The sequence below is a fragment of the Populus nigra genome, chromosome 16, assembly GCF_951802175.1.
Source record: "Populus nigra chromosome 16, ddPopNigr1.1, whole genome shotgun sequence".
Lineage (NCBI taxonomy): Eukaryota > Viridiplantae > Streptophyta > Magnoliopsida > Malpighiales > Salicaceae > Populus > Populus nigra.
Genome location: NC_084867.1, coordinates 10044246 through 10057327, shown reverse-complemented (window position 1 = coordinate 10057327; position 13082 = coordinate 10044246). Strand labels below are relative to the sequence as shown.

The following is a 13082-nucleotide window of genomic DNA, read 5'->3' as shown; positions in this document are numbered from 1 at the left end:
TAGACCAAGAGCCAAATCTATCCAGTCTTGAGTTGACCTGTTAAACCGGGTTTAATAATTAAACATCTAATTGTTCCGCATGTTTCCCAGGAGAAAATACTAGAAATAATTAGACATGCATCTTCTAATAATTCAAGCATTTTTTTTTAAGGTATGCATGAAAATACGCTGCATGAATCACAAAACGAAAACTGACTGGCATAAGAAACCTTTGGCGCGCATGGCAGTTCTAAAAAAAAGAAAAAAAAACGGGAGAGAAAAATAAAAAATAATTAATACCTCTCTTTAGAGCCGAAAGAAGAAAAGCCATTTAGGGCATTAACCTTAAAAGAAGGGAAGATCATTCCAGCAGAGAAACAAGAGGTACTATAAAATGGTAGTCTGATGGTGATCCAATATGAAACCAAAATAAAGTATAATTTCCAGTTTTCCATCATCAAGCAAAGAATAATAATTGAAGTGCTTGCAAAACAAGAACAAAAAAGTACATTTATTTTCATTAAATTTACGTGCTGTGTGGAATCTTGTGGCTATGGCCCCCCGTGTTCTGGAAGAAAGAGGGCCATGCTTAAAAAATGTTTCTTGGTCTAAATGATCTCATAGCTGACTAGCCATTGATCGATGATTTACAGAACCTTCTTTCCATGGGGATGGTTTCCTGTATCCATGCAATTATTGCTCAAAAGTAAGCCATCAACTACACTTTCACTGTGTACATTTACGTGGTGTTTGGCGTATTTTGAAAAAATATATATATTTTTTAGTTTTAAATTAATGTTTTTAATTAAAAATATTTAAAAAAACAATATTCACCCCACTCTCTTATGAATATTAATTAAGCCGTGACTCAACGTCAGTGCTCCTTCCTCTTTCAGGAACTTCAATGGTGTCTGCAACTCATGAAAAAGCTCACAAACAACATAGAAAAATTTGAAATAAATTAAGACAGTTATTATTTTCTAATAAATGAATTAATCAGTGCAATCTTGAGCTTACCTGAACTTAAAATTCTTCACCTGTATATATCTTGGCTGGCTAATATATTAATTTGAGATGCTATTATAATTAGTACAGAATTTGGAATTCCACATTAAATTAAGCTGTCGGTGCATAAATATTACACCATTAAAGTTTGATAATCAAGTTTCTTTTCTTTTCTTTTCCAATTATGATCTATATATGAATGTAGTATTAATGCTTTAAATGTTAGTTCAAGACGTCGACGTAAGTGAGTTTGACCGCTAAATTAAGGTCCGGTGCATATTAATATCTTGATTAAATAAATAGAAAGTTGATGATGCAGAAATAAACCAAAAACGTAGAAAACAAAACAGGGACAAGATTAAATAGCAACAATTAATGGCTAATGATTTGGATATAATTAATTAAACAGCATGAATGCACGATCATCTTGCATGTTGCTCTTGATTTGCCTTTAGAATTAATTGCATCTAAGACTAGCGCATATTAATGTGCTTTTCATACTTAAAAAAACCTCATTATATATCCTTGAAATAATTTATCGGTTTAATTAATTAATCATGGGGTCTCCATTGAGAGTTTACAAATTAAGGAGCTCAAACGTGGTGATCGATCATTGGTATGGATCCATGTCGTTCATGATTTTCTCACTTTTTTTAATGATTTAATAATATATATTTACTTCTTTTTTCTCTCTCTTCATGTTTTAAAACATGCATATGAATTTCTTTGCCTAGATAATGCTCTCTTTCGAGAGATTGTAGACCGGAATCAAAGCACGTAATCTCGAATTTGACTGCTACCCGTCCCACCGGCAAGCATCAATAAATTAAACCAACAACAAAAGGGAAAGATCATGCATATTGTAAGAAAGAAAGAAAAAATCGATATTTAAAAAGATCAGGAAAAATAAAAGAAACATTGATTACAATCACAACCTGCTATCCTTCTTCTTTTTTTCTTTTTTCTTTTTTTTATCGCTCTGGGCATATTCAATCAGTAGTGGGAGCTAGCAAGCTACAAGAAATTCGGGGGCCGGGAAAAAACCAAGAAGAAGACGAAGAAGAAGCATAAGAAGTTGTTAAACGAGACAAGAGGGGTTTTGTCCTTTACAAGGACAAGGGATGAGATGTTGCGCATGATCAATGCCGGCCCCTTCAACATATATAGGAGGTTTCGATCTGTTTGGTAATGGGTATTCATTGTATTTTTATTTTTTTTGAATTTAGTGTTAATTTTTAAGTAGTTTTGAATGGTTTTAATTAATATGGGGATATTAAAATCATTAAAAGACATAAATTTAGAGTAGTTAGGCATAAATATGATGTTTTTTTACACTAAAAAGAAAAAAAAAGGAAGAAAAAAGAACGGTAAGGCCAAACAAACCCTAGACATACTTAATAATCTCTCCTTTATTCGGATGATATGAAATTCCGTCCATCATCATGCACATAGAATCTTAAACTTTCTTTCGCTGATTAAAAAAAAACCTTTCCATTTGGATACGTGCATGTATGTATGTATGTATGTATGTATGTATGTATGTAGGAGTTTAGTGGTGGTGGTGCTGGTTTTCTCGATGAAAGCTGCTTGAAATTAATTTGAAAAGGTGAGAAATAATATCTTAAGACAAGGTGCGTATTAAGAAAGAAATCTTAAGACAAAGTAGCTAGACATGGCATGGCATGGCATGGCATGTAACTCGAAAGTTAAAATGTCATAATCATCACCCTCAATTTTGTCCCCCCGTGGAAACCTTTATAACGTTGTGACTATAGAGAAGATAATTTAATCAAATGTAATGGATACCGACCTGATCCGATCTTATTTAAATGAATAGAAATTTTTTACATCCGAAAGATAATAGGTAGGTATATATATTATTAAATCCAACTCGAAACCTTACCCGAAATATATATTTATATTATACAAATATATTTATAGAATATTTAAATTATTTTAATACAATATAATATATAAATACCTTAATATTAACATAAAACACATATATTTGAATAATATTTATCATTTAATATATATACATATACATATTTCAAATATATATATATATATTAACTATTAATTTGTAATTATTAAAAAGAATATTAATAAATAATAGATAAAATATAAATATAAAAAAGTCCAACCTAAAGTTATCCAAATTGTGATAAACAATAATCTTGTTATAAACAATAACCTAAACTTCAAATCAAAGGCTGCTGGCCAACTTTTGCGCTTGTAAATTAACATGTTACAATAGACTAGGTATGGAATCTTGGGGCCAAACTATTTTTCTCATAAAAAATAATATTTAAGTCTTTAACGTGTTTTTTTTTAATCTATGACTTCAGCTAGATTAAATAAATTAATTTTATTTTAATTAAATAATAAAAAATATATGACAATAATAAATGGATCAAATTTTTTAAACAAGTGATCCTAATAACTTGAGGGAAAATATTTTTTTAAAAGAAAATTCTCAACCTATTAAATATAGAAAAATGAATTGAGGTAGAAAAAAAAACTTATAAAAATCATCACCAGTCAACTCAGGTTAACATGACAAACTTATAACTATAATTTTGAATTGAATGATAAAATTGAAAACAAATGAGAATTTTACAAAAGAGTATTTTGGTTATTTCACTTTTTGTTTTTTTTCTATTATTGATTTGTTCAAATATTAAATTGTCACTCAACTAATATAATAATAACAGAAAAATAAATATCTAAAAAATTCATTTGAGACTAATTTTATTTTTTAGATTCCAAGAATATTTTGGTCATTTCACCATGTGTTTAGTTTTGTATTTTATATATTTAATCAAATACTAAATTATCCTTCATCTTACCTAATAATTACAAAACAAAACCATTGTGAATAAATTAAAAGCTTATTGAGGGCAAATTTTTTTTTTTACTTTCAATAATATTTTAATGATTTTATTGTACTTTTAAAATATGAATAGACTTATTTATCTTTTACTAGTTTGATAATGACTAATAAGTTTATAAAAAGATTTAAATACCTCTAATAGCTACTTTTAACTTTTTTGGATGGAAAGAAAAAACCAAGAAAACATTATTTTCAGTGAATAATATTTTCACTATTATGCTATAATAAAAATCCCACCTTAATAGTTTTTGTTAATATTATATATATATAGATGAAGCAAAGGGTAATACTCTAGTTGTTGTCATATTTGTATACAGGGGTGGGTTTGCTTGTTTCTTCCTCATTGCCCATCGACAAAACGACTCATAAGCTGTCCTAGACCATGGATGGATTTGCCTCCTCATCTCGCGCTGAAAAGGGATAATATTTTTTTAAAAATCAAATTAAATTGTTTTTTGACTGGAAAGTGTTTTTTGTTGACCGAAAAGTGTTTCTGTTGACCAGAAAATGTTTTTCGTTGACCAGAAAGTATTTTCCGTTGACCAACTTTCCTAATGACAAACAAACACAGGAAAATTTGGAAAATAATTTCCCGGAAAATGAATTCTAGAAAACAAACATGGCCTAGGTCAGTATCTCGCGTTATATTTTAATTTGGATTAATTTTTTAACATAAAACAATATTATAATAACAATTCAAGTTAATTTAATTTTTATCAGTGGATTTTATATATATATTGCCCTGTAACTTATTGCAGTTTGGTCTTCCATGTCACACGACATATCGTGATGGATTTATTTTTCATGCTAGAAACCTTAATGGGATTTGTTTTTAAAAATGGTATCTGATTTTGTTGGTGGTTACAGTGTCATTTTGTTAATAATATATGGATTTGATTTTTACATGAGGATGCTTTTGAATAAAATTGCTTCCTATAGAAAAAATATTACTAAAGGAAGTATATAATTTCGTTATAATATTTTAGCTCAATGCGCTTGTAAATTAACATGTAAGAATAGACTAGGTATGGAATCATGCTACCCTGCGGGCCAAATTATTTTTCTTTTAAAAATAATATTTAGGTTATAAAAATATTTTATTTTTTAAAATTTATGACTTGTTTTATAAAGCTGACTAGATTAAATAAATTAATTTTATTTTTATTAGACGATAAAAAAATAAATAACAACAACAAATAAACCAATTGTTTTAAACAAGTAATCTTAATAACTTGGATAAAAAATATTTTTTAAAAAAATAAATGATATAACTCAATTTTCAACCTATTAAATACATAAAAATGAAATGAGGTAGAAAAATAGACTTGTAAAAATGACAAACTTATAACCCTACTAATCAAGGTCGAGCAAGCTCAAGTTATTCCACCAAACGCATGATCGAGATCATGAAATTAAAATAAGCTGATAGAAAAAAATAAAGAAAAATCACAAAGTCTATTTTAAAAAAATAATATTAATTCGTGTTTATTTTTTAAACTTATAACTCGGGTCATTAGACTTGAAACACTTTATTTGAAAAAACTATTAAAAATTTATTTATCTCTTATTATTTTGATAATAACTAATGAATTATGTGAAAAAATATAAATAACTCTAATAGCTACTTTTAACTTTTTTTTATGGAAAGCGAAAACCATGAAAAGATTATTTTCAGTGAATACTATTTTCACTATTATGCTATAATAAAAATCCCACCTTAACTAGTTTTTGTTAATATTTATATAGTAGCAAGAGTAACGATGGCAGGAAAGAAGAAAATATAGATGAAGCAAAGGGTTTGTTTGTTTAATGTCAGGAAAGAAGAAAATATTTTAAAAAAAACTAAAGTTAAATAAATAAAAAATGAGTTAACTTGATTAACCCGCAGACGTGATAACCCCATAAAAAAAATTACGAAGTTCAAAAGTCAATAATTTAATATCAAATGATAAAATTAAAAATAAAATTTTAGAAAACAAATTGAGAAAAACAAACTGAGTCAACTCTAGTAACTCGATCAACCCGCTACTCGAGATCTAAGATCAGGATAACCCTATAAAAAAAAAGTGAAATAAATAATGAAGGTGAAGGTCCAATAACCCAATTTCGAATAATGAATTAGAAAAAAAATTAATAAAGAACCTGAAAAAAAAAACTTAAACAGAGTCCGAGTTATGAGACTAGGATTATTTTATAAAAAGGCAGACACACAAAAAGTCACGAAGTAAATTTTTCAATAAAAAAATTAAAAATAAAAAAAATAGCAATTAAAATAATGATGACCAAATATAGTATAAAAACTAAATAAAAGAACATAATTCGTGACTAAATTGAAAAATAAAATAAATTAAGAAAAAAATAGTATTTAAAAGAATGAAAATCAAAATTGGATAAAAAAATAAAATGATGAGGGACAAAATTGAAAAAAAAAATCAAGAAAGGGATAAGAAAGCAACAATCAAAATAATAAGGATCAAAATTGGATAAAAAAATAAAATGACGAGGGACAAAATTGAAAAAGAAATCAAGAAAAGGATAGAACATAAAAAAAGAATAGTAAAAAAAATGAGGACCAAATTGAATAGATGAAATAAATTTCCTAAAGATGAATAAAAAAAACTTTAAAAAATAATAAAAATAAAACAACTAGCAATCAAAAAAATAAAAACTAAGATTAATAGAAATAAAATCTGTATAGTTAATTTTTGAAGAGCTGACATGAATTTATAGATCAAGAGAGAAAAGAAAAGAAAAGATCGCTAGAGCCCAACAGTACATCCGTTGTGTATATCACCGACCAATGCAAAGAGGACAACACACTAATCCAAACATTGTCGTGATTGGTTGATTTTTGTTATTGGATAGCCATGCATGTGCGTTGCACGCATCAATAATTTTATTTTAATAATATTTAATTTTTTAAATTATTAAAGAGTCCCTAAGTAAATATAAAAATAACAACAATAAAAAAGAACATAACGAAAAGAAAAAAAATACTTGGAATCAAGTTTAGATTTTATTTTATTTTATTTTATTTTAAGAGTAATTTGATCACTTATGAAAAGACAAAAATGCTTTTTTATGCAAGTTTAATGTTTTTTTTTTAAATATATCAACTTAATTTTATTGTGCAAAAAATATTAAAAAGACAAAAAATAACCTTAATAAAAAGTTATACAATTTTTTTCTTTTTTTGCTTTTGAGTACAACAAAGGCATTCCATTGTGGTTTAAAAAATGGGCATGGTCCCCAATCAATTGCAAATCTTGTAATGTATAATAAATCCCTTGAAAATAGATTATTTTAATTGTAATCAGGCATTCACGCTTGAATTGTAAGATGATTTTGGAGTAAAATAATATCAATCCAGATCATGGTCACGAGGCAAGCAATATGTGTTTGTGTGTCAGTTGATTCTAAGATTATATATATATATATATATATATATATATATATATATATATATATATATATATATGAATTGCCCTGTAACCTAGCCAAGCCATGGTTGTTGCAGTTTGGTCTTCCATGTCACGCGACATCTCGTGATGGATTTATTTTTCATGCTAGAAACCTTAATGGAAATTGTTTTTCAAAATGGGATCTGATTTTGTTGGTGGTTGCAGTGTCATTTTGTTAATAATATATGGATTTGATTTTTTATACGAGCATGCTTTTGAATAAAACTGTTTTCTATGATGGATCATGTCACAGATCGATCCCTTTTTCTGCCAATATATTTCTCTAACTCTGGTTTAGATCTGAATCTCATCTCTTTCTGTTCTTATTGTTAATAATATGCATTACTGTTCAAGACCCAATCTCTCTCTCTCTCTCTCTCTCTGTAGCACTGCAATTTAACCTTCACCAGATTATTTTTATATGGAGCTGTTTTTTTTTCCCTGCAGCTTTTAAATGGGCTTTACAGTGAGAATCTGGGGAAAAGAGGGGCCTTTTGCAGATAATATGTTTGAATTCATGATGAAAAGAGCAAAAAAACAATCAAAATTCTAAGAATATATATTAGCGGTGTATAAATTATGAGTTCAACTAACAGATGATGCCACTTCGAGCAACCAGCTCGAAGAAGTTTGTCAATCATTTTCATCCCAATATTTTGTGCCTACTTGGGTAATGATCTTCTTTTCACATTCAAGCTACAAGTCATCTGCAGAAAATGCTAGAGTTGAGTGTGTCATCTGCAGAAAATACTGATATTTTTTTTAATTTTTTTTGTTTTAAATTTTAGATCATTTTAATATGTTGATATTAAAAATAAATTTTTTAAAATAAAAAAAATATTATTTTAATATATTTTCAAATAAAAAATAATTTAAAATATAATTAATACTAAATAAGCTGGCAATAAATTTATTTATTTATTTTTTTTATAATTGAATTATGAAAAAACATAAGAGAGAGAAATCTGTAGAAGGGCAGATGAAAAAGAATACACTAAAAAAGGTGTAAGACAAAGTCAGTTAACCCACCACCCATTGAAATTAAAAAACAGTTATGTCTTCTCTTCCCCCCAACCTATTCTCTAACTCTGCTGTAAAGAAAAAAGAAATACTAAAAAAACCCATCTAAATTCCATTTCTTTGTGCAGAAAACATAGTGGCCTAGCTGTTTCTTGGATCCAGAGATTCTGGTCTGGGTTTCTTTCAATTAGTTTAATGCTATTACACATCTACTACTGTTTTTACTAATCTTCTAACAAAAGAACATTAGCCCGCAGGACATGATCATATGGTTCCTCCCATTGTCCCTCCTCCCTAGGCTCAAACCCTCTTCCTTTCTGCAGCTGTAATGCCTGTAAATCCATGGACCCTCTTCTCCTTCTTATTCCTCTCCTCTACCCTTGTATCTCTCTTTCCTTTTACAGCTTCTGCTCTCAACCAACAAGGAGAAACTCTTCTTTCATGGAAGAGAAGCTTGGATGGATCACCTGAGGGGTTGGATGATTGGGATTCAAGCAATGAAACTCCATGTGGATGGTTTGGAATCACTTGCAATCTCAACAATGAAGTTGTATCGTTGGAGTTTAGGTATGTTGATTTGTTTGGAAAACTACCCTCCAATTTTACCTCACTGTTTTCCTTAAACAAGCTTATTCTGTCTGGAACCAATCTCACTGGTTCAATCCCAAAAGAGATTGGCACTGCTCTTCCTCGGTTGACTCACTTAGACTTGAGTGACAATGCCTTAACCGGCGAAATCCCAAGTGAGCTTTGTGCCTTGATCACGCTTGAAGAACTCCTTCTCAACTCAAATCAACTTGAGGGCTCCATTCCAATCGAAATCGGAAACCTCACTAGCTTGAAAAGGCTAATCCTCTACGACAATCAACTTAGTGGTTCCATGCCTAACACCATAGGCAAGTTGAGGTATCTCGAAGTGATTAGAGCTGGTGGCAACAAGAATCTCGAAGGCTCGTTACCTCAAGAAATTGGCAACTGCAGCAACTTGTTGATACTAGGCCTAGCAGAGACAAGCATCTCAGGTTTTCTCCCACCAAGCCTCGGCCTCCTTAAAAAACTCCAAACCATTGCCATTTACACTTCCCTCCTTTCCGGCCAAATCCCTCCAGAACTTGGTGATTGCACCGAGCTCCAGGACATATACCTTTATGAAAACTCACTCACTGGATCAATCCCGAAAACATTAGGCCAACTCCAAAACCTTAAAAACCTCTTGCTCTGGCAAAACAACTTGGTTGGTGTCATCCCTCCAGAGCTCGGAAACTGCGACCAAATGTTGGTCATTGACATATCAATGAATTCCTTAACCGGAAGCATTCCTCAATCATTTGGCAATCTAACTGAACTTCAAGAATTCCAGCTTAGCCTCAATCAAATCTCCGGAGTAATCCCTGCGCAACTTGGAAATTGCCAGAAGCTCACTCACATCGAACTCGACAACAATCAAATCAGTGGCTCAATCCCACCTGAAATAGGTAACTTATCAAACCTCACACTCTTTTACTTATGGCAGAACAGACTCGAAGGCAACATACCGCCTTCCATTTCCAACTGTCAAAATCTAGAAGCCATAGATTTATCCCAAAATGACCTGGTGGGACCTATTCCAAAAGGAGTTTTTCAGCTGAAGAAACTCAACAAGCTCTTGCTTCTTTCCAACAATCTCTCTGGTGAAATACCACCCGAGATTGGAAACTGCTCGTCTTTGATTCGTTTTCGAGCTAATAACAACAAGGTTGCCGGAACAATTCCACCCCAGATTGGAAATTTGAAGAATTTGAACTTCTTGGATCTCGGATCGAACCGGATTGCTGGAGACATCCCGGAAGAAATCTCGGGTTGTCAGAATCTCACATTTTTGGATTTGCATTCAAATGCTATATCTGGGAACTTGCCACAGAGTTTTAACAAGCTTGTTTCACTCCAGTTTGTTGATTTCTCCAATAACTTGATTGAAGGAACTTTGAGTGCAAGTCTTGGTTCGCTGAGTTCACTCACGAAGCTCATTCTTGCTAAGAACAAGCTTTCAGGTTCCATTCCGAATCAACTCGGTTCCTGCTCCAAGTTACAGTTGTTGGACCTGAGTGGAAATCATTTATCAGGGAACATTCCGTCGAGTGTTGGAAAGATTCCGTCACTGGAAATCGCTCTGAATCTCAGCTTGAATCAACTTAACGGAGAGATTCCGTCAGAGTTCACTGGGCTAACGAAGCTTGCCATTTTGGATTTTTCTTATAATCATCTATCTGGCGATCTTCAACATCTCGCAGCATTGCCAAATCTCGTCGTGCTTAATGTCTCGCACAACAATTTCTCGGGTCACGTGCCTGACACGCCCTTCTTCTCCAAGCTTCCTCTCAGTGTTCTTACCAGTAATCCCGCTCTTTGCTTCTCCGATAGCCAGTGTGATGGCGATGACAAGCGCGTGAAGCGAGGGACGGCAGCACGTGTGGCAATGGTGGTGCTGTTGTGCACGGCGTGTGCTCTTCTTTTGGCAGCGCTCTACAATATCCTAGGAAGCAAAAAGCATGGCCGTGGGGCCCAAGAGTGCGATAGTGATGACGGCTTGGAGATGAGGCCGCCTTGGGAAGTGACTTTATACCAGAAACTAGACTTGTCAATTGCTGATGTGGCACGATCGCTGACAGATGGCAATGTGATCGGGCGAGGCCGGTCCGGGGTGGTGTATAAGGTTGCCATCCCGTCAGGGCTGATGGTAGCAGTTAAGAGGTTTAAGTCAGCAGAGAAGATTTCAGCAGCGTCATTTTCATCCGAGATTGCTACGTTGGCGATAATTCGGCACCGGAATATCGTCCGGTTACTCGGGTGGGGAGCAAACCAGAAAACAAAGCTGTTGTTTTATGATTACATGGCTAATGGCACGTTAGGGACATTGTTACATGAAGCGAATGATGTTGGGTTGGTGGAGTGGGAGATGAGGATCAAGATCGCATTAGGGGTGGCAGAGGGGCTAGCTTATTTGCACCATGATTGCGTGCCACCGATTTTGCACCGAGATGTGAAATCTCATAACATCTTGCTTGGGGACCGGTATGAGGCATGTTTAGCCGATTTCGGGCTCGCTAGGGAGGTTGAAGACGAGCATGGATCATTCTCTGCAAGTCCACAATTTGCAGGGTCCTATGGATACATTGCACCAGGTGAGTTTTCATTTTTCACTCTCACTCGATTGTGATAATTGGCATTTTTTTTTAAGTTCTCTTGAGTGATTATTGGACAGTTAATTGGAATAGGATGAGACAAATCTTCGATTATGAGAGAAGCCAGTTTGGGATTAGTGATGATGGAGACTTAAAGCAAGGTTAGGAGATGGGTTTAGCATGTGTAACCATCACAAGGCCTTAATTGGTTGCAATTAGGTAGCAAAATCACATCAGGCATGCCACCAAGCTGTTTAATTTGTTTTGTTCTTGACTTGTTATTTTCATAGGCAACCGGCAAAAGGTTTGCATGCACAAAGAATACTACTTTTAGCAAAAAGTTCCTGCTTCGAGTGCAATGTCATTCACCCTGCATGAATACCTGTGAACTTGCTGCAGTATTGCCCTGTTTCCATTGCGCACTTCTGTTAATCTTGCAGACACGATAATTTGTCTTTCAATGCTTCAATTGCAGAGTACGCTTGCATGCTTAAAATCACTGAAAAGAGTGATGTGTATAGCTATGGAGTAGTCCTTTTAGAGATAATAACGGGGAAGAAGCCGGTGGATCCATCATTCCCGGATGGCCAGCATGTTGTCCAATGGGTCAGAGACCACCTGAAGTGCAAGAAGGACCCAGTTGAAATACTTGATCCTAAACTGCAAGGCCACCCAGACACACAGATACAGGAAATGCTTCAAGCTCTTGGAATCTCTCTTCTTTGCACAAGCAATCGCGCTGAAGATCGCCCGACAATGAAAGATGTGGCAGTATTATTAAGGGAGATTCGACAAGAACCGACTGTAGGAAGCGACGCCCACAAGCCGACTAACAAATCATCGAAAATGATGGGAACCAATCCATCGTACTCATCATCCTCGGTGACCCCAGCTCAATTGTTGATGCTTCAACAAGGGTCTTCTCGTTGCTCGCTCGCTTACTCATCTTCATCAGCTAGCATCGCGTCAAGCGCTAATCAATAACGAACTCCTTGTGTAGTATCGAGATTTATTCTAGCATCAGTATTGTTTTTTAGAATAGGGAAATGCATAAGGTGTGAGCACCACAAGGGTGTTATTGCATTGATCAGCAATTAACCAGGTACCAAGATGATAAACTTGAGTACATAGAAATTTGCATTTATTGTCTCTACTCTCTAGTAAATGGTGTTAATTATTGTGATTAACCTGTTATATAGACAATATTTTAAACAATGAAAGATACAAACAAGCATTGACAAAGAAGTGACAGGGAGAGAAGAGGGGGGTACAAGCTACACATCTTGCTTCAATGTGAAGTCATTTTCCATAATTTCTGTGGGGAGGAGGATGTGGATGTATTGATTAATATGTGTGTGTGGTGTGGTGTTGTTTCTGTGAGGTTTTCAAAGCGTTTTCGAGGATGATTTTGCTTTAGGGATGCGAATTACAGAGACAGATATGTGTATGTGTGGGCATAGGGAAATGTGGGGTAATCATTGAGGGTGTCATCGAAGTAGCCTCTCTCTCTCTCTCTCTCTCTCTCTCTGTGTGTGTCGACAATCAAGGATAAGAGAGCTTCTT

At 33.3% G+C, this 13082-nt stretch overlaps 1 protein-coding gene across 1 annotated transcript; it reads left to right on the top strand.

The window, feature by feature from the left end:
- The first annotated feature begins 8362 nt into the window (after positions 1 to 8362).
- On the top strand, positions 8363 to 12706 carry LOC133676025 (leucine-rich repeat receptor-like serine/threonine-protein kinase RGI4). The gene is made up of 2 exons (XM_062097599.1): positions 8363 to 11519; positions 11995 to 12706. The coding sequence occupies exons 1-2, from the start codon at positions 8687 to 8689 to the stop codon at positions 12501 to 12503; spliced, it is 3342 nt and encodes a 1113-aa protein (XP_061953583.1). The 5' UTR covers positions 8363 to 8686; the 3' UTR covers positions 12504 to 12706.
- The last annotated feature ends 376 nt before the right edge of the window (positions 12707 to 13082 follow it).

Coding starts and splice junctions, on each gene's coding strand:
- LOC133676025 (XM_062097599.1), top strand. CDS start 8,687: ATGCCTGTAAATCCATGGACCCTCTTCTCCTTCTTATTCCTCTCCTCT. Junction 11,520..11,994: donor CTATGGATACATTGCACCAG/GTGAGTTTTCAT, acceptor CTTCAATTGCAG/AGTACGCTTGCATGCTTAAA.